The following is a 25,250-nucleotide window of genomic DNA, read 5'->3' on the forward strand; positions in this document are numbered from 1 at the left end:
AAAAAAAAAATTATATATATATATATAATATACATTTTCTGTTTTCTGTCAGTCAATTAGTAGGTAGTTTGTTTGATTTAACATTTATTGCCAGAATGCTTTATGTAGTAATTTTCCCTCTTTTTTTTATGCAAAATGAGTTTTTGTATTTTTTTAGTAAAGCCCTTGTCTTGTCTCATTTTTTAGCACTTGTCTTTTAAAACACCAATTTATTCAATCTAAAATGAGTCTTTATTGGCCAACATGTTGAAGATTTTCCGAAAGGCAGTCAAGTCGTTAAGTTGAGATGTTTCCTCAAGTTTATTCTGCATACTCCGAAATTGAGATTAGCATTTATCTACTATCGACAATTTCCTTCCATTTAGTGCATCCAAAAACAGCACTGAGCTTTTTTTTTTTTTGATAACATTTAAGTCCAAGGGCCTCTGATAAAATCCACCTGCAGCAGAGCAATAAGTCACAGGTAGAGGTGTGACTGAGGATGCTTCTCTGCCTTACAGTGTCTCATGGACCATGGGGCCTCATGTTTCTCTTCTTGTGTGTACATTTAGGACTAAGTCTGAAAGAAGTGGAGAAGGTGCCCTCTGCTGTTGAAGAGTATGTTTATACGTGTTTGGTATTTAGGGTATTCACAGTTTATATGGTGTTATTTATTTGTTTACTATTGTAGTATGATGGCATTATCCCTTCACACACGATTTCATATGACATTTGAGAGCTAAATATTTGCACTGTCCTACACATCAGAACCAAACATGAGTAAACTTGCATTCATTAAATGATTAAATTAAGCAAATCATGAATGTGCTTCATTTCGGGGACAGCAAAGAACTAGAAATAAAGCTATAAAAAATACCCCCTCACTTTGTGCTTAATGCTTTTTCTGCATTAATGTTCTTCTTAAACACAGTATTTTAGTTTGCAACCTACAAGCAATATTTACTTGCAATATGCATTTCCAATATCCATTAAATATGTTTGATGGAAAAAAAACGAATGTTATATAATGCTTTTTACTTTATATGACCACTGACTCATCGACCTAGGACATACAATGCAGCTCAGGACATACAGTTCTTTTTACTGAAGCATATATTTGAGTCACACAGAGAAAAAAGAAATAAGTATGGGTTAGAGCACTGAAGTAGACATAAGCACACACACACAGGAAAAGAAGTACAGGGCAATACAGGACAGATTTTGTCTGTTCTAACTGTTCAACAATAAAATGTGTCACACTTCATATAATACGTACAGAATCATAACAGATGTATTCAGTTATTGCATTGTCAGTGACTATTTGAGAACAATAAAAGACAAATGACATTTTCATCAGGCCTGTCTCAATGCAATTACAGACATCATTTGTCCCATTAACTGTGAGATCATCTTGAGCGTCTATAGACTGCTCTCATTAATATCAGCTATTCTGAGATATCTGTAGAGACTGTTTTAATTATAGGGGAAGGAGAACGAGAAAGACACTTAAAATAGATCAAAATGTAACACTTTCCTTGATAATCATCTCCATTTGAATCACCAGTTCCCAATAATTCAAGGGTCTTGTTGCATGTCGGTAAATTCTGGATTTAAAGCAAAAGGCATTTAGCTAATTTTAGTGAGTTTGACGAGCTTTAAAAAGGTTCTTGACCTTGTGCTAAATTCAACCAGCCGGTAAAATACAGTAAACTGAACAAAAATGTTAAACTGTGCCTGTTTCACTTGTATTTCAAGGTTATTTGCCTAGTTTAATATAGGGATACAATTGACAATATCAAACTACATAATTTTATACGGTGTCTTGATTAAATCCTTGTCCACATTGCAGAAATATGCAAGATATGGCTATTGCTAATCCTTCTGTTAGGTTATGCCAGGTTAATATAGCTTTTTTTTAATCAACTAATCTTATGGTCTGCTGTTGATATATAGAAATTCCGGTAATACCTTACAATTAGGTTTACAATAATGCATTAAATTACATTAACAGTGAGCAGTTCCTTTGTTACTGTATTTATTAATCTTTGTTAACATTAGTTTAAAAACCCAACCGTTAATTAATGTTTAGATCCTTCAAATAATATTAACTCATACAGCGTTTGATTTGTTCTGTTGTTCTGTTACATCATTGTATACTGAATATATTAAATAATAGATAATGTTGCACGTCAGTAACTGATGCTCCTACCTATATTTATGTCTACAGGAGAGGAGAGAAAGGATGAAGACAAATCTAGACAAATACAACAAGAACAAAACCTCAAGTGAGAATCCTCCCCTGTTCTTATGTCTTAAACTCTAATCAACCCAGCATGCTGATGCTACTGGGCTATCATTTGTTTTCCAAACCCCTAATTTCCCACCCACACTTGACTTTTCCCTTTTCCCTATCTATTCCTTATTAAATCTCTTTCCATTTTGAATATTGTGGAAGGTGTTTTTATCCTCTGCACTGATTCTTTCATTCATTCTTCCCTTTTCTACTTCTTTTTTTTCTGGAAGCGTCTGAACTGATTCTGTATTGCCAAAGCTGCCTTTTCTGTCTCTGGCGCATCCAGATCAATGTCGATCTCTTCTTCAGGTTCTTGTGTAGGGTTCTTCCCTGCTTTGTCCACCGGTTTCTCCTGGGGGGCTGAGTCACACATGACAGAAACATTGACAATGTCAGTGACACAGTAAAATTATTTCTTTCATTTTTGAAACAATCCCAATTCAGGTTAAATCCTGTTTAATAAATTTTTTATACATTTTAATACCACAGAACTTTTATTTTAAAGTTTTACCTATCTTGAAAAGAAAGCTAAAGAGTTTGTTGGGAGCATTTAATGTCTTAACGCTAAGCAGGTACTCATCTACTCACTATACTCAGCTACTACAATATATATATATATATATATATATATATATATATATATATATATATATATATATATATATATATATATATATATATATATATATATTTGTTAAACAACATAACATTTTAAATAAAGACTAAAAGAGTTGTTCGAAGTTTAATGGTGGTGATGTTAAAGTTATGTGACTGCGACATAATTGGTTTATATCCTATGTTTAGCTTTTTAATGAATTTTTATGATTGCATTTAGCCTTCAAATTCTTGTGTTCATTTGTGAAGATTATTATTATGAACAAAACGTAAGAATTTTGTTGCAATAATCTAAGAGCCAGTGTAAAAAAATCCTTTTGGGTTTTTGTCGAGGCAAACCAGGGAGATGCTGACTTCGGAGGTGGCTTGCAAAAATACATAATCACTGCAACACATCATTTGCAAAAATTTTTATTCAACCAATTTTTGCACTTCTGTTTGGTGTCACTAGAGGCACACAAATGACACACTTCAGCTTTAAAGGGATAAGTCAGACTCCATCTGACTTCTATTGTATGGACAAAACCAGCTGAAACATTCTTCAAAAGGTCTTATTTTTAAATTAAATGCTCCTTTAAGTTATTATGAGCTTATTTAATTATCTGATGGGACTTGCAACATTAGAGCTTTGGTGAGATGAAAGGGTAAGCCAGCCGAATATACACTGACCTTATGGGAATAACCAACCTACACTAAACTGCAATAAAGAACTGTCTCCTGAGCGAATGCATTCTTGAGGTCTCATGTATATGCATGTGCACTTTTTTGTTAAGAGAATGGAGAGAGAGAACTCAACTGATCCTTAACGATAAAAATAGTAAAAACAGATAAAAATCAGACTGCACTGGTAGACACCTGTTTTGTGGTTACACATATATTTGTACAAATATAAACCTGTAACTATACAGTTCTTGTGGAGAACAAAGCATGAAGGTTTTCAAGAAATCAATTGTGAAAAATACTAACATGGTGTAATGAAATGCATAAACTCACCTTTTTTGTCTGTGGCGGGCCCCTGGGTGCTGTTGGGAGGATTAGATGAACTGTTCTGTAAGAAAGAGATGGCAACTACCAGGTTTATCATTGTGTGAAAGCATGCAGTATAAACAAAAATAACAACATTTGTGAATTTTTATGTGGTCTGGTTTTAGGTTCCATTAAATTGAAAGCTGATGTGGGCTTTATGAGTTGTGTGTTAAGTCGCTGAGTGATAAAGACCCCTTAAACCCCATCGGTTTAACCCTCTTTTTCAATTCTGTGTGCAATCTGGTACAGCGGCACTCAACCCTGGAGAGGATCCCCATAAGATGCGCGCTGGGTTTTTATATGTGTGTGTGTATATTCTTTATTATTTTTTAAATTCATTAATCCATGATAACATTTGTAGTTGAAGAGCAGGGACCCAATTTATGGTCCACAAATATCATATTTATCTGTTTGATATATTTTAAAGGAAAGTGTGCTTTTGTATTTTTGTTAAAGAGAGAATCCGTCACCATCATTATGTTACCTTTTCAATGTGCACATCATGAATAAACTACTTGAGGCCAAAATGCATTCATCTGTGACCTTGCTTCTTCAATTAAGAGAATAAATTAGCCTTGAGATGATGCCCTAGATTTGAGTTATTCATATAGACACCAACATCCAAAATGTGTCAATGTATGTTCATGTATTTATTGTGTTACTTAATTGATTTGAATGTGTACTTTCAGCAACAAATTGACAGTTAACCTGAGAAACTCCAAGATATTTACTTTAAGCGGTTAATATACTGTAAATACTTCTTACAGTTTATCTATAGAGCACAGAAAATGTCATCAAGGGAGATGAAATAGAACATTACCTAAACACACACACATATTATCCACTGTCTTGCTGCAAAGGAGTTTTTCAAATGCAAATCTCTGCAGCCATTTTTTTTAACGAGAGAACCTCTTCACCTTACCCTTACTCTGAACCTGCCTCAGCTTCCCCTCTCTAGTATGTTTTAAGGCATCCAAAAATCCACCACTCTCTCTGAGCTGCCAGATAAAATCCCTTAGAGCGGAAAAACATGACAACTTTCGTCTCAAGAATTTTCATGTTCTTCCTATATGTAGTTCTGTTGTTTATTTTCTATCCTATAATATGCAAAAACTTGGTTATTTGAGTATTATGGAGGTAAGACTTTTGACACTTCTGGCTTCCACATTTAAAAGACATGATGATGGGGGGCATGGGATAACAATAACCAGCCGGCTGGTGCCCAGTTGTCCATTACTTTTTCTCTGCTACCTTACCTTAGTTTCACTCTCACACATCATTAATACACATGAGCCCATGGCACAATCCCCATCTGCTAATTAGCCAAGCTCATATCAGCAAGGTCAAGCTCCCCTGAGCCACTTATTAATTGGCAATTAATAGGACACACAAAATGAATGTAAAGCATTTTCATAATAAAACGGGAATCTTAAAGATTTATATTTTTAATTGAGTAAAAAAAGCGCTGTAAAATGCATTGCAAAATATATAAAGGGATGGCTTAGCTGTCAAGCCAGCTCTAATTTCTCTTCAGTAAAGATGAAAAACATAACTCTTTTATATTTCTCATCTTTACTGAAGAAAATTTTGAGGTGTCTTAAAGCAATGTAACGTTACTCTTCAATGCAACCTACATAGCTCAAAGGATTTCAGTTATTAACCCTTTTTTTGGCCTCAACAAAGAACATATTCACATTGAGCGTAATACTATAGATATTTATTATTTTTACTTTTAAGCAACTCTGGTTTATCAGATTTAAAATAACAAAACAAAACAAAACACTCACCTCACTCATAGTTCTGAGAGAAGTCGAATGTCTTGGGTTCGCAGAGAATTTGTAGAGTGATTCCGAAACACTAAATAAATGAAATATCTCCTTTTTTGTCAAAGTGCTTTAAAATTATCTCAGAACAACTGAACCGAGAATATTATGCTCAGAACTGAAATCTGCATCTCTCATCCCGGTAAACACGCCCCTGCGCTCTCTCTCTCTCTCTCTCTCTCTCTCTCTCTCTCTCTCTCTCTCTCTCAGAAGAATAGATATTGGGCTATATTATTATCTGTATAAACAGGTTATGTTGCTGTTTTTATTGCTGATGATGAAGTGGTATGACAATACTACTACTTTCTTGATTACAATTATAATATGATAAAATATTATTATGAAAACTTATTGTTATGACTATTATTATTCCTGTAGCTCAACTGGTAGAGCACGCGAGCAAGCAAGCAAGCGCAAGGTTGGGGGTTCGATTCCCCGGGAACACATGATATGTAAAAATGTATAGCCTGAATGCACTGTAAGTCGCTTTGGATAAAAGCGTCTGCTAAATGCATAAATTTATTTTAATTTATTCATTTATTACTATTTATTTGCATTCATGATTATTATAATTAATGAATCGTATTAATATTTTAAGATATGTTAGCCATTTCTTTTACTTTTATAAATAGGTTGCTTTCCAATTAGTATAATGATGGTGATGATGATACTTTTGTGATTATTTTCGGAATATTATAATTAAAATCATCTTCATAAATGTAAATGGCGGATTCGTAATACATAGCTTAGTGTTTGTGTATTTTTAGTGTGAACATAATAAATGTAAAACATGTATCAGTGTGTAGCGCCGCTGTGTTTATGAATCTTGACTCACTTCCGGAGAACGAGCGACTTGCCGGAAAAAGAAAGAGGAAAAAAATAGAAGCGCTAACGAAAACATAAACACTGCGGGCACGACCAAAACGTGACCTAAAACTGCGGGTCTTTTGGATCGCCGGTGCGTGAGTGTGTTGAGGGCACAACTAACTAATGTGTCGAGCTTTTGTTTCCGCGTGACTCGAAGGTGAAGGAAGGGAAATCTGCGCAGAGGATTAACAAGTGCGGAGATTTTGGGCCTACAGTAACGTTAGAGGTAACACCTCTCGCTAGTTAGCTCTCCATTTTCTCGCAACGACCAATGTTTACATGTTGTCAGCTCGGGTCAGCACTCATATCAGATCCGAAATTGAGGTGCTGAACTCGTGTTTTTAGTGCACGACACATTACAACATATTTCCTCGTCATGACGTTTTTGTAATTTTGAGAATATATCTCTCTTTGTTTCAAACTGTAGAACCTGTACAACTACTTGCTTGCCAACATCCGTGTGCGCGTGCAAAACTAGCCAGCAGCTTTTCTATTTTTGACCAGGATACTGCCACAAAAGCAAGTGCTAAGATTAGTTAGCACACTAGCTTGTCGCAGACAGTTTACTGCGCACTCTCAAGTTGTTGTGGCATTAACACTAATGCACAAACACTTCTAAGTTGCTATGTAAGGGTCGTCTGCAGTTGGATTCAGTTGTTACTGTACAAGGTAATGTTATGGGTTTTGCGATTAGAGGCAACTTAGGTGTTTACAATGCCAGCTATTTACTATGCAAGGCTTATTTTGCCACTTTTAGCTGATGTCAGGGATCCTGTCAGTCACCGGATGGGTCAGCACCTTTTAAATATGTCAAAAGGGCAGTAATGCCTTTTTATGTTTGTCAGTTTGAAGACTGCATTTCGTTCAGACCTCTAGTAATCATCGACTATATGAAATACTAACATTAAATGATCCGTCAAGAATTCTTTAACCGTACCCTCAACTCTCAAGTTTTTTTTTATGTGTTGAAAATAATGTTATTTGGTGACTATCCAGTGTGTGATTGATTAAAGAAAGCCATTTTCTATTTTCTCTTTATAGGGTCTCTTCTGTCAGAAGGGACAGTTGGACAGAATGTGCGATACAGATGGTAAATCCAGTGTCCCAAATGGTAAGTTAAGCATTAAGTAAAAGTATACCCAAAACTGAAAATGTTGTCCTTGTGCGGTACCATCCCAATACTGTTTTCTTATTGATTGAACTACAAAAGATCTTAAGCAGAGTGCCTCATTCTCCATATAAGGAAAGTAAAAAAAAATAAAAAAAATCACCCTGAAATATTCTAACAAAAGTCTATGCAATTTATTCTTATTATTACATATCTTCCGAAGTCCTATGATATTTGTCCGAGGAATAGACTAACATTTAGGTCACTAACTGCAGTGTTGACATTATTATCCATTATAACATATCATTTTGTGCTTCACGGAAGAAAATTAATAAAATGAGGTCAATGTGACATGAGAGGGAATAAAATCTTGGGTGAAATGCTCATAATCTCTGATGTATTCAATGATGGCAAAAGTAGCCAATTTTTATGTCTGGGGCTTAATTTACCAGGTGGTTCTGATGATCCAGAACCTGGAGAAGATAGAGAAGAGGCAGACACATCTGCAGCGCCAGAGACCCAGACCAGTCCTGATTCAGGTATGGAGCCAAATAGAGCCCTAACTGTCATATTCACTACTCTGCATGACTTAGGGGTCAGTAAGATTTAAAAAAATGTTTTAATAGACATCTCTTGCACTCAACAAGGCTAGTAATATTGTGAAATATTGTTACAATTAAAAAAATATATATTTTTTTATTTTTATTCCTTTGATGGCAAACCTGCATTTCCAGTCTTCATTGTCACATTATCTTTCAGAAATCATCGAATATGCTAATTTGGTGCTCAAGAAACTTTTCTTTTTATTAGCAATGTTAAAAAACAGTTGTGTTGCTTAATAGTTTTCTGGAAACCATTAAACAGTAAAAATTTTCAGGATGCTTTGATGAATAGTAAGTTCAAAAGAACAGCATTTATTTGATATAGAATTCCTTTGTAATATCCTAAGTGTTTTTACTGTCATTTTTGAGCATCCTTGCTGAATAAAAGTTTTAATTAATTAAAGAATAGACCTTAAAATGATTGTGTGTATTTGTTATGGAATCTTCTGATAATGTTAGAGTTACCTTGACAGAGGGTTATGCAAATAAGCAGTGCTCCACTAATTGTTGAAGTTTTCTCTTGACAGCAAATTTGAGTTCAGCCCCAGAGGGAAGTGAGGATGGTCAGGAAAGACCGATGGTAAACTCTGAGCAGAAACAGGGGCCAGGAGAAGAGGAGGACACTGACAGTATGGATGGCAGTGGTCTGTACTCTCTCACTGAAGAAGGAGAAAGAGAGAGTGAGGGAGGAGGGCAGCGAGAGCGGGGAAAAGATGAAAGTAAGAGATCCACCAGGAAGAGGAATCGACCCAGTGGTGGAGCCACACACCACTCTTCCAGTTCAGATGATGATGATGATGAAGAAGAAGAAGAGGAGGAGGAGGAAGAGGATGCTGAGGAAGAAGATGAGCAAGCCATGGAAGCCTGGCTGGGAGCAGACCTGTGTGACCTGAGTCGCCCTTCTTGGTGCGCGGTCCCGTCACTGCGTGCCCGAGAGATTGGAAGTCATTCACATCAGTTTGTGAGGAGGGTGTGTGGGGCGCGAGGTCTAGTTCAGAGGCTGGAACTGCAGGGCCGTTTGGAGAGACACACAGGCTGCGTGAACACCCTCCACTTTAACCCCTCTGGCACCCGCCTGGCTTCTGGTAGCGATGACCTCCGCGTGGTGATCTGGGACTGGGCTCGCAGAAGGGCAGAGTTGGAATTTGACAGTGGACATAAGAGCAATGTCTTTCAGGTGAAAAAGCTCTAGAATCTTGATTAGAAATGTGGCATATTTCTGTTCCACTCCAAATTTAAGGTCTGTTATGGCAAACATTGTTGTCTTGTTAGAAAATAACAACATTTTTAAAATGTTCCTGTACTGTAACACTGCTATTCTAAAATTTGGAGTCAACAAGTTTCCACTAGTGTGTTTTCGTTTTCAAACGGCCTTTTAAAATGAAAACGATCTTCGTCTACACTTGTGTTTTCACTACGTTTCAGAAACGATCTCTGTCCACACTACACAACCAAAAATGCATGTCACATGACCATTCATGCAGGTATAACAATGAGCATGATGTTATCGTTTACACGGTTGTTAAAGGGTTGGTTCACCCAAAAATGAAAATAATGTCATTAATAACTCACTCTCATGTTGTTCCAAACCAGTAAGACCTCCATTTATCTTTGGAACACAGTTTAAGATATTTTAGATTTAGTCTGAGAGCTCTCAGTCCCTCCACTGAAACTGTGTTTACGGCATACTGTCCATGTCCAGAAAGGTAAGAAAAACATCATTAAAAGTAGTCCATGTGACATCAGAGGGTCAGTTAGAATTTTTTGAAACATCGAAAATAAATTTTTGTCCAAAAATACCAAAAACTACGACTTTATTTTTTGGGTGAACTAACGCTTTAAGGATAAAAAGAGCGAGTGTAAGCAGCCACACCATTATTTTCAAAAGTCCATATTATTTCCAGTTTACACCAAATCACAATGTCTGAGTTGTCAAACTACTGGGGGTCTGCAGCATTTTGGAAAGTCTCCATTTTCAATGGTCGAAAATGTAGTGTAAACGACAGACATAACCGTGACAAAAGTTATGCACTAGTGTAAATGTAGCCGCCTTCTCAACAAGGCTGCATTTATTGGATCAAAAATACAATAAAAACAGTAATATAATTATAATTCAAAAAAAACTGTTTTCTATTTTAATATATTTTAAAAAGTAATTTGGACAGTTGAGTTTTTTTAACTCAAGAAACATATCTTATTATTAGAAATGTTGAAAACAGCTGTGCTGCTTAATATTTTTGTGGAAGCAGTGATGTTGTTTTCACGATTCTTTGATTAATAGAAAGTTTATTTAAAATGTTTTGAAGTCTCTACTGTCACTTTTGATCAATTGAATGCATCTTAACTGAAAAATTTATTAATTTCCTTATAAATTGTACTGATCACAAAATTTTCAACAGTGGTATACTTAAAAAAAAATTATTATTTTTTTAAATCTGTTAAATAACCACCATAAAAGCCACATCAGTGTACAACATGTTGTTGGACAGAGGCCTCTTTTTTGTGTTTCCACTAAAGTTGTTAAATCTTAGTTTCAGATGTCTTGAAGAATATATTAAAATGTATAGATTTGAATCAATGCATTCTATTATTAATTATTCTGTCCCCAGGCAAAGTTCCTCCCTAACAGTGGTGACTCCACTTTGGCCATGTGTGCCCGAGATGGACAGATCAGAGTGGCCGAGCTTTCTGCCACACAACGTTGCAAGAACACCAAAAGAGTGGCTCAGCACAAAGGTGCAGCCCATAAGGTATGAACAACCAGAACATTTTTGTTTAATTCTATATTTAATAGGAGTGATTTATGACAGACCAATTAGTGAAAATGAATGATAACTTGAAATTTGTGGCCATTATTCTGGTGTGTATATTCATTTTCAAAATTGAATTGTATTCACTTTTTTCATGGTTACCTCAAACCAAACAGGTTTGAAATCTGTTTTACAGTCACATACATTCATTAATCAACAGCTTGGAACATCTGTTGCCCAATCGGTATCAAGCATTCAGTCTTTTCATGGTGCAAAAACAAAGAACATCATGCAATAAATCAATAAAAATTATCAGTTTTGCTATTGTAAGTTCTAAAAAGAGACTGCAATTAAAAAGTCACATGTGAATGTTTGTGATAAAGTAACCCCCCCCCCCTCTCTCTCTCTCAGCTTGCACTGGAGCCAGACTCTCCCTGCTCTTTCCTCTCCGCTGGTGAAGATGCAGTAGTGTTCGGCATTGACCTGCGTTTAGACAGACCTGCCAAGTGAGTGCACAGTCATGTCACAAACAGCCTAAGATTGATACAAGTTAACAGTGACAGGATTAGAAATCCTACAAAAAATTGTTTGAGCAGCTCTATGAGTCAGTGGAAGCTTTTCTCACAGGTTATTGATTATATGGCTTACTTAACAGTGGTACTTTTATATTTTTGTTATTCATTTAAATAATGTGGGGAAATTGTTTGGAAATAGTTTAATTATTACACTGCTTCAGAGAAGTAATGCTATTAAAAACTCTAGTATGTAGTTACAAAATGATAAACCCAGCAGTTTAAAGTTTGGGGTCAGTAAGACCCGCTGAATACAGGTACTCATTTTAAAGAAATGAGTACCTGTATTCTATAAAGATTTATTATATTGATAAAAATGTGAGTAAAAACATTTATAATGTAAAAGAAAAATCCTGTTTCCATTAAATAATGTTCTTTCTATCCTGAATATTTAATCTTGAAAAGGTTCCTTAAAACACAAACACAGTTTCCAACAGTGATATTAATAAGAAATATATCTTGATCACCAAGTTCTGAAGGACACTGAAGACTGGAGTTAGGGGTGCTCCGATCACGATCGGCCGATCGTTAATGCGCATCTCGTCAGTAAAGTCGGTTCTCTAATCAGCGGTTAATTCCATCAGGTGCCTGATTTCACATAGAGCAGCTGTTACTACACAGAGCCATTGTTAATAGAGAAGATGCGCAAATCCACTTCATTTTCAGCGTTTTTTGGCGCATCTTCTCAGTTAACAACGGCTCTGTGTAGTAACAGCTGCTCTATGTGAAATCACGCACCTGATGGAATTAACGGCTGATTAGAGAACCGGCTTTACTGACGAGATGCGCATTAACGATCGGCCGATCGTGATCGGAGCACACCTAACTGGAGTAACAGTAAACAGTTATTTTGAATTTCACAATATTACTGTTTTTACTGTATTTGTGATCAAATAAATGTAGCCTTTGTGAGACTTCTTTAAAATTATTTAAAAAAAATGGTTCAAGAGCATTAGTAGACCCACTTTATTAGTGCTAAATTGGGTCTACTCACCCTTAAAAATATCTTCTTATGTGATCTATTTTCACGCTTACTATAAAAACAGCTCGCCAGCTCATACTAGAATCAGCCCTGGTTGTCATTCTTTATTTAGACACATTTTTAACCTGCAGCCTAAAATTTAATGTGTTCGATATTCTGGCTTACAATCATGTTCCCTTCTTCTTCTCATATGTTTTGTCACATTATAGAAATTATAATGTTTTAACCTTTAGATCACCTAAAAATTACTGGCATTATAGAAAAATATCTCTTTACATTCAAACTTCTAAAAATTTTATTTTTATTCTTCAAGGTAGGATTGCAGTAAGTGTACATAGTACATACTGTGATTCATAGGATACATTACACACTTTTGTTACATGTTACAAAAGCTATATTTCTATGATTCTATGAACTATGTTTGCTATATTGACCGATCCTTTTTTTTTCTTCTTTTTTAAATCTCTCAGCAAACTGGTGGTGGTGAAGGAGGGTGAAAAGAAGGTGGGGCTGTACACCATTTACGTGAATCCAGCCAACACACACCACTTTGCTGTGGGTGGAAGAGACCAGTATGTCAGGTGAGACAAACATTTTCAATAACATGTCACCTCCTTCGCACCGAAGTCATGCTGTTACAGTTGTTTCTCCAATGGCACCGTGTCAGAAAACTGTTGTCCTGCATCAATATCTCTTCCTCTTTTTATGTGATAGGATCTATGACCAGAGAAAGATAAATGAACATGATAATAATGGTGTGCTGAAGAAGTTTTGTCCCTCTCACTTGGTGTCCAGCGAGTCCAAAACAAATATAACCTGTTTAGTGTACAGCCATGATGGCACAGGTAATATGCACACCTAACTCTCAGAAAGTGACTGTTGTATGGTTGCGTGTCCTTTGAATAAAAACTTTACATTACGTGATCTGTTGTAGCAACATTCAGTGTGTCACGGTTGATCTGTGTTTCAGAACTGCTGGCAAGTTACAACGATGAGGACATTTACCTTTTTGACTCCAGCCACAGTGATGGAGCGGATTACCGCAGGAGATATAAGGGTCACCGCAACAATGCTACAGGTACTTTCTATTGACTTTCTATGATTTCATTGCATTGTAAGGTGTATTTCACATTTTTGCATGCATGGTATAACCAATATAAATCAAGTTCTTAACCATCACCTCTTTTTTTCTGATTCCATCTGCTGCTGGAAAATCCTCCTCCAGTGAAGGGAGTTAACTTTTACGGTCCCTGTAGTGAGTTTGTTGTGAGTGGCAGTGACTGTGGACACATCTACCTGTGGGATAAGAATTCTGCTCGTGTGGTTCAGTTTATGGAGGGAGACCGGGGAGGAGTGGTAAGGCACTGTGACTTCATTAAATTGAACTAGATCATTGAACTTCTGGTTTGAAAAAAATCATATATAAATGATATTCTCTTTCTGTTTTCAGGTGAATTGTCTGGAGCCACATCCTCATCTTCCAGGTTTAGCCACCAGTGGTTTGGACCATGATGTGAAGCTGTGGGCACCCACTGCTGAGAATCCCACAACACTAAAGGGACTTAAAGAGGTATGCTTGGTAGTAGTCGAAGTAGTAGTATACTTTATTGTCTTCGAAAGGAAAATTGTTGTGGACTACATGTTGTTGCAAAGGCATAAAATAAACAAATAATAATAATAAATAAAAAAAATACTATCAAGATAAACAGTTGTTAAACAAAGGCACCGATACAAAATAATAATAATTTTTTATGTTTCAAGTCTCTCTTGCTCACCAAGGCTGTGTTTATTTGATTAAAAACAAATTACAACAACCGTTTTCTATTGTAATACATTTCAAAATGCAATTTATTCCTCTTATAGCAAAGCTGAATTTTTAGCATTTTAAAGATTCAAAATGACCCCAGACTTGGCATAAGACTAAGACTATGTTATGTGTTGAAAACTTGAAAATATAAAAAATGATCATTTCACGATCTGAAATATCCAAAATTTGACGGCAACTTATATATATACCGGTATAAAAAAAAAGCTATTTTATCATGACTATTTAGGTAATGAAGAAGAACAAGCGAGAACGTGATGAAGACAGCGTTCGTCATGGTGACCAGTATGACACACAGCTCCTCTGGTTCCTAATGAGACACATGAGAAACCGAAGACCTCAGCGGGTAAGAATTTGGATTTCGAGATCATTTCCAGTTATGCCAGTTATTAGCTTGACTGTGTAGTCCATTTATATGTATTGAAGATACAGTGCCTTCTACTTTGTGCAAAGCAACATGTTGCTCTATAACTATATAAAATCGTAATCACTCAAACGGTAACGTTTTTGTTCCCTCTTACTATTCATGGTTTAAAAAAAATAATAATTATAATAACCTCATAATGCTTCTTTAAATTATTAGTTTACTTGACAGAATAACCTAACCTCATTCTACATGATTTGATCTCTTCATAGCAATAAAAAAATAAATACACTGATTGCTTCACAATGTTACGCCCCTTGTAGACCCGGCGAGGGGAGGGAGGAGAGGGGGACACAGATGAATCCTGGAGCTCGCCAGACTCCTCTGATGAAGAAGAGGGAGGGCCAGACCATGTGCAGTGCATGTCCTCCTGAGCTACACACATACGCTCTTTGCCATATATTTAAGCACATACATACTAGTAACACACTGGTACACAAATAGACACTGAAAGGCCAGCATCAAACACAAACACAGCTTTAAATATACATACACACAGTGTGAGGGAGAGGGAAACGTTTGTCAAAATCTGGCTTTGTGCTCCGCACACACAAATGACATCACTAGGGGAAGAACTGATACTGAAATTCATATTTTTTTTATATATCTGCAACCACACACACAATGAACCACTCTGGTTTTATGCGAACATGGACACAGACGCATTTCATTCCCAGTTTTACAGCATATCACAAGGAAGACCGCAGCCGGTATCACCTCTTCTACTGTTTTGCTGCCTTAGTTTATCAACAACCATGAATTTTAGAAGCAGCGTTTTGCTGCAGCAGTTGTGAGGCGCAGACAAGGAAATTTCTCATCTTTGCCATAGTAAACAGTTCCGATTGAAGCTTTTCTTTTACAGCAATGTGTTCAGAGTATGATAGGGCAGTACGGACACTCAAAGCCAGTTCTTCTGCAGATTATCGAGATGATGAGAAAACCAGCACCATCCTTTACTGGCCTCATCAGTTTTCTCCAGTGACCTGAACTGCCTCGGTCTCCAAGAAAGACTGAGCTGACGTTTGTTATTTTTGGACTGCAATCTTCGTTCATCAAAATGATAGACTCTCATGGTTCGTCTGGCCATGCAATCCTGTCTTGTCTTTGTTCTCTTCTCATGTGTGTGTGTGTGTGTGTGCTAAAGCCAGGCACAGCAAATTTTCTTGAGGTCAATCATGCTCTCTAAGATCTGACTGAAGACGCAGAAGATGAGCAAGAGCTGATTAATCTGGTTCCAGAGCTGTCTGTTTTGCTCCGTTCCTCTCTCCCATGCTACTGAGTGCACTTTAATCAGGGATCTGCTTTGAGTTTTGAAGCTCTTAAGACGAGTGTGCGCTTAGGGGGCATGCAGTACTTGGATTAAATGTGTTTATTTTGCTAATTTCGTTTTTTGCCCTGCAATTCCCCAAATTTACTGTGGACTATTAAATTGAATACAGAGATTTGACACCAGCTCTTTGGTTTTTGGATTTGCACTTGGGTGGAGATTCTGGATGGAGTTCTTGAAGAAGTTCCAAAAGGCTAAAAATGTAACTCTCCACGGACTACCGTCGTCTTCTCAGCCCTGTCCCGTAAAAATTGAGAGCAGACGATGATATGCTTCGAGCCAGTGATTTGTTGAATCCATGTTTCTTCCGCTGTCTTTCGTTTGGATAGACATCCTCGAGATCTTTGCCTAACTAGAAGGTGAGGATCAAATGTAGCAGGATGTTCCATGTTTGCATGAAAAAGGCTAAGCCCTCACAACCCATTTTTCATAAAAATGGTGGCTGTTCTTTGTCAGTATTTGGATTCAGCTGGTTAATAGCAAACATGGATTGACTGTGACCTGCTGCGACTTGCATGTTGAAAGGAATTGTTCATTTCAGAAGGATGGGTCTATGTCAAGGGACTTGTGGGGTATGCAGGGAGGGGTAAGGAGCTTGAGTTACTCTGCCCCTTTTTTTCCTTCTTTTGCGAGAGGAATAAAGTCTCAACTTTTCTCTTTTTGTATGAGAAGAATAACTTAAATGACTCTGTATATATGAATATATAACGATATATAAATATTAAAAACCTGTAAAAATCATCTTCAGCCCTTACTCTTTCAAAGGGTGTTTAAATTTAATTGGTATTTGATGCAGAGGTTTATATTGTATAAGACAAAATACTTTTAAATGAATGGAAACATTGGATATATTTTTTCTTCCCTTTTTTTTGGATTACAACCCTAGTTGTCACTGAAATTAAAAGCATTAATTTCAGTTCATGTTAATTTTCTCATTCTCACTTAGCTCAAAATGTCCTGTCACTGATGTGTAATTTTTGTCTTACTTTTTGTTTTGATCCAAGTTATCCCACGCTGCCTAATAATGTGTTCTTTCAGTTCAGACATGTACGAATTGTGCAGTAAAAAAAGAGAAAAAATCTGTCCGTTTGTTTCTGACCGAGTGCCTTATTTCAAGTGCCTTCATTTACTTTAAAGACAGGAGGAATTTATTATGTTCTGTGTAGTCAACTTAAGTCCATCACATGGTATGTAATCATAATTAGTGCTAATTCAATTATTTGTATGGATGGAAATACAGATCATTTTATTCTCTTTCACTATTTGTGCATCTTATGCTTAGACAGGAAATAAATGGCATAATTTATTTCTGTAATATATTTTACTTCCACAAACGACCCAAAATCGCCTAATAGAACCATGACATTTAATTAATTAGCATAAAAGCCTTAGCTTAGAGTATGATATAAATCTAAAATAGACTTTACGATAAGTTCACATTTTAATTTTAACATTAGTTAATGCATTAGCTACACAATCACATTAAAAAGTATCATTAATATACTAATAAATGCCTGTAGAAGTGTTAATTGTTCATGTTGACTAATATAGTGGACTACCTTGATGTAAAGTGTAAAATTATTACAGTGGAGATGTTTTTTTGGTATTAGGCTTATAATAGTCAATGTTGATTTATTAAATTTATTTGGACTGAAGCTCCTCTTATCTTAAAAATGAAATTAAACTACAGAAACAAAATTTATTGTTTTCTTTGAACAGCGGTTGTTCAAAAACGTATGTTTGTGGAGCAGTATTTATTTTGTTAACAAAATAAAAAATGATTTTTTTTTTTTTTTTTTTTTTGAGAACCACTGCAAATATCGCTATGTCTGTGATATTTTACATGCAGATAAATCGTATGAACTTGTAATTTGCATAAATAATATTTTTAAATCCTCCTGGCCGGTTTGGTTTTCAGGCAAATTCATGGTGTGTTGGTTATGACCGTAAATTCGAGCAGAAAAAAGTCTCCTCGCAGTCCAGTCACGTTTCTGTCATGTCATGTTGAAGTCATATGCTTTTCATAATAGTTTCGATGCAGCTTCACGGATATGTATGTCCCAGTGGTTGACTTAATAAATAATTTTAGAGACTTTAATATCTCTAATACCACAGTGACCAAAAAGTAACATTAAACGTTCAAAGGAAACACCTATTATAATATGTTTAGGTATTAGACAGAAAACTCTTAAAAAAAAAAAAAAAAGGTTCATAACAACACAAAATCCTAACGTGTGTCGGGCGTGCGACGCAACTTGAAAGTTCATGTTTCTTTCAAAATACAAGTATACACACGTTAAAATCACTCGTTAAAACAGTAAATTTAATTTAGTATTTTGATGGGTTTTTTAACACTAGGCAGTGTTAAAAAACTTGAAAGTTCATGTTTCTTTCAAAATACAAGTATACACACGTTAAAATCACTCGTTAAAACAGTAAATTTAATTTAGTATTTTGATGGGTTTTTTAACACTAGGCAGGTCAGCGTTACGTGGTTTACATGAGAAGGGATTATAACAAAAATAAAACCGATGACTTTTGATTTGAAAAAGTGTGGCCTGCTTTTATGTCGTAGCAGATTTACTTTGAGCGGCGAATTCACAGTTGTTGCCTTTTTGCAGCCAGTGAAAGATTACTGATCCTTTCTAATTAACGCATATTAAATATTCGGTGAGTAGTTTTTGTAGTTTTGTAACTTTGCTTATTTTTCGTACTTTAACTCAAAAGACCCGTTATAACGTTACCTCCGCCCTCTTGAGTGTCCAGACCGAGCAGAGCTCTCTGCAGTGTGGTTTGTCCTCTTTGTCGACTTCGAGGATTTTCCATCACATTTCATAAATCTCTGCAACAATAATTTCTATGAAAAGAAACCAAACCGTGTTGTTGCGGGTTAAATGGGAACATTTAAATTATATTCGTTGTTCGTTGCAACAACAAGCACACAAAAACCTAAACATCGCTGCAGCTCATCTCTCTGGTCGTTTACCATAGTAATATAAGTTTTCTACAATGCAGACGAAGGATTTGCAAGATTTACTTGTTTGCCTATTGTTTTTACATTTCTTTCAAAAAATATATAATTACCTTTACTTTTAAACGTTTTTTCACACACAAATCGGTGAGATTTTTTTGTGTTTTAAATAAGTCTCTTTCGTTTATTTAAGGCTGCAATTATTTGACCAAAAAAAACAGAAAAAAAACTTTAATATTATAAAATATTATTACCATTTAATATATATATATATATATATATATATATATATATATATATATATATATATATATATATATATACTTTAGAATATAATTTAATTATGTGACAGTATATTGAAATTATTCTAATAACAGATTTATTACCAATGTTGAAAACATTTTTTGCTGCTTAAATATATACATATATACACTTAACAATACATGCAACACTTTTGTTTTTCCCCCCTTCTCATGAGCTGAACTCAATAGATCTAAGACTTTTACTATGTACTCAAAAGGCCTATTTCTTTATTGTTCACAAATCAGTCTAAATCTTTGTTAGTGAGCACTTCTCCTTTACCGAGATAAAAAAGAATGCAGTACTTTTTAATGTTTTATTCATCAAATCCTGGAAAAATGATCACAGTTTCAATAAATAAAAAAAAAATAAATAAATAAAATATATATATATATATATATATATATATATATATATATATATATATATATATATATATATATATATATATATATATATATATATATATGATTCCAAAATGATTGTTTTCTGAAGGATCATGTGACACTGAAGACTGGAGTAATGATGCTGAAAATACTAAAAACCATGAATTTAAATTACAAGTTTTTTTCACAGTATAACTGTTTATTTTTCTTATTCTGTATTTCTGGAGAGGAAAGAGACTTCTTTATAAATAAATAAAAAAAACACCCTTACTGATCCCAAACTTTTAAACGGCATTGCATATATTAGTGCCTTTATATTTTAAGGAGGGCTTTTTTTATTTTTTACCTTTTTTATTTTTTTCTTCTTTTTTGGGGGGCGAGGGGGGATTGTTTTTGGTCTCACGTTACCACCACAGGAAGCTGTATGAAGTGCCACTCACTGGTTGAGTGCTGAGATTGTCGTTTTGCCTGAGAACAATCTACACTTCGGCCTGCTCACATTGACAAACAGACAACACCCCAACACTGATGCCATGGAGTGAGTCACAGTCATCAACACTTTCTTTCTGTGTTAAATATTGTGTGTGGCTCCTGTGTATAAATGATTTAGCAATAGTATTGCCTTTTTTGGGTTGATAATCAAACTAGACCATCCACAAAACAATAAACTTGGCATCAAAAAGTGTAATATGCTAAATTTTACTAGCTTTCCCTTTGGAAGTAAACTAATGTGTCTTCCTTCCTATTCCTTCTCTAGTCGTCCTCCCAGCGCTAGTCAGCTGTTGGCCAGCAACGTCACAAATAAGACAGACCTACGGTCACTAAACTCAAGGGTCTTCATCGGGAACCTGAACACTATGCTGGTTACCAAGGCTGATGTTGAAGCCATTTTTAGCAAATACGGCAAGATTGTTGGCTGCTCTGTGCACAAGGGTTATGCCTTCGTCCAGTACGCCAACGAGAGGAACGCACGGACGACTGTAGCAGGAGAGGACGGCCGGATGATTGCTGGACAGGTGCTTGGTGAGGACAGAAAAATAATAATAATAATAATCTTCTACTCTCTTTTTATATTTTCCCTCTTAACTGAACAATCTCCTTGTCTTTCCATCAGATATTAACTTGGCAGGAGAGCCCAAACCTCACAGGTCAAAAACAACAAAGCGATCAGCTGGAGATATGTACAGGTAGGGAAAGATGTATTCTTGTGTATATTTACCTGTCTCGTTGTTTCATTTAAATTACCAATTGTTTTGTTGCCAAAAATTGTAATCATTTTCTTAAATCTCTCCAGCAGTAGTTCTTCTTTCGAGCTTGATTATGATTTCCAGAGAGATTATTATGACAGGTAAGATCTGCACAAAGACAGTGCCAGTGTGTATTTAGAAAAGTGTGCTGACTTTTCAGTCTGCTTGTGCAGAATGTATTCCTACCCTTCCCGTGTGCCCCCTCCACCACCACCTCCTCTCTCACGGGCTGTGATCCCTACCAAACGTCCTCGGGTCAGTGTGAGTGGGGGAACCAGCCGCCGCGCCAAGTCCAGCTTCTCCACTTCATCCAAGAGCAGCCAGCGGACATCTTCACAAACCCGTCAGTGCCTTTAAAAAAAACAATTATTCTACCTCTCTAGAGGGGTTCATTTTAATCTGCTAGTAACAAAGGCATTTTATATATATATATATATATATATATTATTATTTTAGTTTTTTTGTCTGCATTGTTATTATTAGCCTTCTTTTTCTGTTTTTTTTTTTTACTTTGGTTGGCTTGTCAGTTGTCCGTAAATGCATTCATTTTTCTTTCTTTCAGTGAAAGCAGATGACCTCCAAACTATTAAGAGAGAGCTTTCTCAAATCAAACACAAAGTTGACTATCTTCTGGAGAGTCTGGACAGGATGGAGAAAGACCACATTAGGAAATCTGGTACCATTTTTCATGGATTCCCCCAGGGTTTTTGTAGTAGGGTCACCAGACAATGTAAAAATGGGCCCAGACACTAATCAGTAGTCAAAAGGATTTTATAATTGATTTAAAATACCATTATACCAAAATGTGTTCCTAATATCATTTTAACTACGTTGACAAAGTCAAGCAAAACAGTCAAAAATATCAGTCAAACACATAATTATGAATTGTATTTATATTATTACTAATTTCGTTATTAACAATTGTTATACAGTCAAACCAAAATGTATTCAGACACCTCCAACATTCACGCATTATCACAGTTTATTCATTATAGTTTAGAAAATGGTCATAAAATATGACAAGAAATTAAACAGTTAAACTGTCAATATAACAAAGCAAAACATGGTCAGGGAAAGAAATTGTCTGAATTTTTGGTCCAAAAAGTTTTCTTTCTTCTTTCTGGATAATTTTGGGGTATAATGTGTCACAGTTTACTTCATTTTGCTATGCTCACTTACATAAATGAATTATAGTGTCTACTATAGGTTTGACTGTATTTATTGTATACACATTTTTTATTTATTTTTTCAGAGGGAAAGAGTGTGAAGACAGAAGTGGGTGAGGCTTCCTCCCTTCAGCATTCCAGCAAGAAAGACAGAGAGAGGGAAGAGCAAGAGATAAATGATTCTGAGGGGGAGAGAGATTTGTTGGAGGAGGAAGAGGTATGTGTAAAAATCCATGAGCTAAATGATGGAGGTTAAGTGTTGTAATTGGTGCTGGATACTGTACAGATACATAAACAAGCTTTTTATTTGTTCTTCTTAGGTTATAAGCCAGGGAGGAGAGAATGAAGAAGAGGGTGAGCATGAAGAAGGGGAAGACGATGGTGACAGCATTAACGGCGACGACTCGTAGGTTGTTTTAAACACCAGAAATATGATACACATGCTCAAAATTCAGCCCCTTCAGTTCAGGTTGAGGCCAGACTTTAAAAGATTGTCTAATATGATGTAGATGCCTACAATCTTATAATAACTGACACTACAGTTACATCACTTTAACTGATGGCAGTTTATTTTTAATGTTAGCATGACATCTTTTCAGGTTTTTGAAATGTCCCTTAACCATGATGAAGACAAAAGGTCTGTTTTCAAACAACTGAAATTATTACATTCGCCAGTTATTCTTAATCAATCTGACTTGAACCTGAGAGGTTTTTATATTTCACTAGCAGAAAATGTCCATTATGTATTCTCAGAGTGAAACTGGCCTGATGCCTGTGTGCCCCTAGTGTCTTATTTCTGTGAACGATAAAAATTTTATTTTAGAAGGGGGAAACTTGAGTGGCTTCTTTATTACAAATAGCCGAGAAGCTTCCAGGAAACATCTCGGTTTTTATTTACTGCTCTTTTTTTTATTAACCGTTTTCTGAATCATTCTACAGGAAAATTTCAATAAAATATTAAAAAAAAAATTTTTGTTTAGTTTTTTTCAGTTTTGCAAACATAACAGTCATGAAGGCTTGATAACACTGGCAAATCATGCATGTCAGTGATTTATTTATTTTTTAATATTAGCAGCGAGGACAGATTGTTTTTAGTTTCGTTTTTAATTTAGTTTTTCAATTCACATCACCAATATCATGAATTTGATATTAGCTATGATTACTATTTTACCATCTCACTGCTCACTATGAGCTCTAAATGTCTGATTTTCACTAATTTTAACTTTCTTCTGCTTTGCTGGTGTCTGATCACATGGGGTAAAAATGAAAGTGAAACATAATTCAGTCATATTTGGTTTTATTCAATGTTCAGCATTTGATGATAGAAATATGGAAAGTACTACTACTTTTTTATTTTTTATTTAAACATTGTAACTAAAAAGCAATGATCTCCCTTTATCTATGCCTATTATTTACAACTCTTTACTAAAATGTAGTTTACTTACACAGGAACAATTAAGTTCAAATAAAATAATTATTTCATATTGCACACTGGATGTGATACAAGTTTTAGACAATCACAGGGGGAAAATCAGAAAACCACCAAAACTGGTGTAACTTTCTGGGTCATCATAAACCCAGGTGTTAGCCCAAAGTTGTGTAGAAATCTGATCACCGATCTCCAGTGTGAGAACAACACCATTGCTGCCATTACCATTGGAGGTAGGCTTCCAAGCAAACACTGAGCACTGGGTTTTACCATTCTTTAAGAGACTGACTGCCATTGTTGTTCCACCATGACCATGACCGTAAAATTTGAAGTAATAGGCTCCTTTCACTGGTGCTGTGAAAACACCTGCAATGCACATGTACAAAGCAGCCACAGTAAATATCATATGTGAAGAGGATTCTGCATTTGACATGATATTCTCTTTACAGAACTTACCGGTATTTGAGTCATAGGCACCTCCAATATTGCTAAATACTTTTTTGTAGACCAAAGTTATCACAGAATTAGAGGGCCCAGTGTGTCCTGTTCCAGATTCCAAAAGTCCAGCAGAAAAGGCAACCTTTTTGGCTAAACATTTGAATAAACAAATGGACTGGTGTGAAATGTATAAAAAAAATAAAAATAAGTGTCATTTAAAACATTAAAATGTACAACAAAGTGTGAATTATACATGCCTTCATTTTCTTTTTGGAGAAATTCCAGCTTTTGTGAATGTTCTTTCAGGGTTTTCAAAACTGTTCGGAATGTACATTGATGTGATAATGTTACAATGTTACGAAACAAAGAATTGAAAACAATTTAACTTGTAATTTCTTTAAATTAGTTTCTTTAAATTAATGACGTGTTAAATTTTTAAAATAAAAATTTCAACAACTTTTCCACTTTACCTTCATTCTCACTCAATACTGTGGCCAGTGTTTCTTCTAATTTTTGTATCCTTTCATCCATGTTTTTCAGTTTCTCGAGATCCGCAATATTGTTTAAATTTGCTGTATATTCTTCTGCAAGTGAACTCCCAGCACAGAGCAGCAGTACCATTTGTAACACCGCCATCGTCAGTTCTTTTTCAGGTTCTCAAATTAGTCCTGTAATTAATCCATAATGTCCTCTATAAATAAATAACTGTTGCAAAAGCTTCGAAATTTTGTATTAAGTTTGCGTAAGTCTGAAAACATTTGTACTTTAGACTGATGTTGTGAGGGTTTTGTTTATTTTAGTAATCCATTAGGACAAGTGCAATGTAGAACTGAGCACACTAAATGTGTTTAATGAATTATTAACTCCATGCAAGCCTATTATTAATCATTACAAAGAAGTGGAATCTGACCTAAATGATTAGCATATAAAAATACCAAGAATACGACAGAAGACTCTGTTGTCTGTTGAAATTAAATTAAATTAAATTTGTAAATCAGTTTCCCAGCAGGCAGATTTTGTTATAAAATGTAATTTATTGTTTATTAAAATTAAGGTAATTTATTGATTAAAATTGGGTTTTCTAGCAGTATAAGTAATATACAAATATTCGTTTAAGTAC

At 35.3% G+C, this 25,250-nt stretch overlaps 4 protein-coding genes across 10 annotated transcripts; 2 read left to right on the forward strand and 2 right to left on the reverse strand.

Moving 5' to 3' along the window:
- Positions 1–25: 25 nt before the first annotated feature.
- On the reverse strand, positions 26–5,890 carry pcp4l1 (Purkinje cell protein 4 like 1). Its single transcript, XM_026289478.1, has 3 exons — positions 5,701–5,890; positions 3,881–3,935; positions 26–2,632 (listed from the first exon to the last, which is right to left on the reverse strand). The coding sequence occupies exons 1-3, from the start codon at positions 5,707–5,709 to the stop codon at positions 2,481–2,483; spliced, it is 216 nt and encodes a 71-aa protein (XP_026145263.1). The 5' UTR covers positions 5,710–5,890; the 3' UTR covers positions 26–2,480.
- Positions 5,891–6,566: 676 nt separating this feature from the next.
- On the forward strand, positions 6,567–17,276 carry dcaf8 (DDB1 and CUL4 associated factor 8). Of its 3 annotated transcripts, none has more exons than XM_026289404.1 (13): positions 6,567–6,694; positions 7,645–7,714; positions 8,164–8,250; positions 8,841–9,490; positions 10,923–11,063; positions 11,475–11,569; positions 13,088–13,198; positions 13,332–13,462; positions 13,588–13,695; positions 13,843–13,973; positions 14,068–14,187; positions 14,672–14,788; positions 15,130–17,276. In XM_026289404.1, the coding sequence occupies exons 2-13, from the start codon at positions 7,678–7,680 to the stop codon at positions 15,238–15,240; spliced, it is 1,839 nt and encodes a 612-aa protein (XP_026145189.1). In that variant the 5' UTR covers positions 6,567–6,694; positions 7,645–7,677; the 3' UTR covers positions 15,241–17,276. The 3 variants fall into 3 exon arrangements, with proteins under 3 accessions (XP_026145189.1, XP_026145182.1, XP_026145199.1); XM_026289397.1 differs by having other exon boundaries at positions 6,579–6,829; XM_026289414.1 differs by lacking the exon at positions 6,567–6,694 and adding an exon at positions 6,864–7,272.
- A 1,296-nt stretch (positions 17,277–18,572) lies between these two features.
- LOC113119770 (heterogeneous nuclear ribonucleoprotein C-like) lies at positions 18,573–23,797 on the forward strand. Of its 5 annotated transcripts, none has more exons than XM_026289434.1 (8): positions 18,573–18,863; positions 20,232–20,873; positions 20,965–21,037; positions 21,145–21,198; positions 21,271–21,440; positions 21,660–21,773; positions 22,350–22,480; positions 22,584–23,797. In XM_026289434.1, exons 2-8 carry the CDS (start codon positions 20,540–20,542, stop codon positions 22,671–22,673), a joined length of 966 nt encoding a protein of 321 aa, XP_026145219.1. In that variant the 5' UTR covers positions 18,573–18,863; positions 20,232–20,539; the 3' UTR covers positions 22,674–23,797. The 5 variants fall into 5 exon arrangements, with proteins under 5 accessions (XP_026145219.1, XP_026145230.1, XP_026145212.1 ...); XM_026289454.1 differs by lacking the exon at positions 18,573–18,863 and having other exon boundaries at positions 19,932–20,388; positions 20,608–20,873; XM_026289427.1 differs by lacking the exon at positions 18,573–18,863 and having other exon boundaries at positions 19,929–20,873.
- LOC113119799 (complement C1q-like protein 4) lies at positions 23,544–24,962 on the reverse strand. Its single transcript, XM_026289467.1, has 4 exons — positions 24,601–24,962; positions 24,388–24,447; positions 24,149–24,280; positions 23,544–24,058 (listed from the first exon to the last, which is right to left on the reverse strand). Exons 1-4 carry the CDS (start codon positions 24,764–24,766, stop codon positions 23,781–23,783), a joined length of 636 nt encoding a protein of 211 aa, XP_026145252.1. The 5' UTR covers positions 24,767–24,962; the 3' UTR covers positions 23,544–23,780.
- Between the last annotated feature and the right edge of the window lie 288 nt (positions 24,963–25,250).

Source organism: Carassius auratus, chromosome 2, assembly GCF_003368295.1.
Source record: "Carassius auratus strain Wakin chromosome 2, ASM336829v1, whole genome shotgun sequence".
NCBI lineage: Eukaryota > Metazoa > Chordata > Actinopteri > Cypriniformes > Cyprinidae > Carassius > Carassius auratus.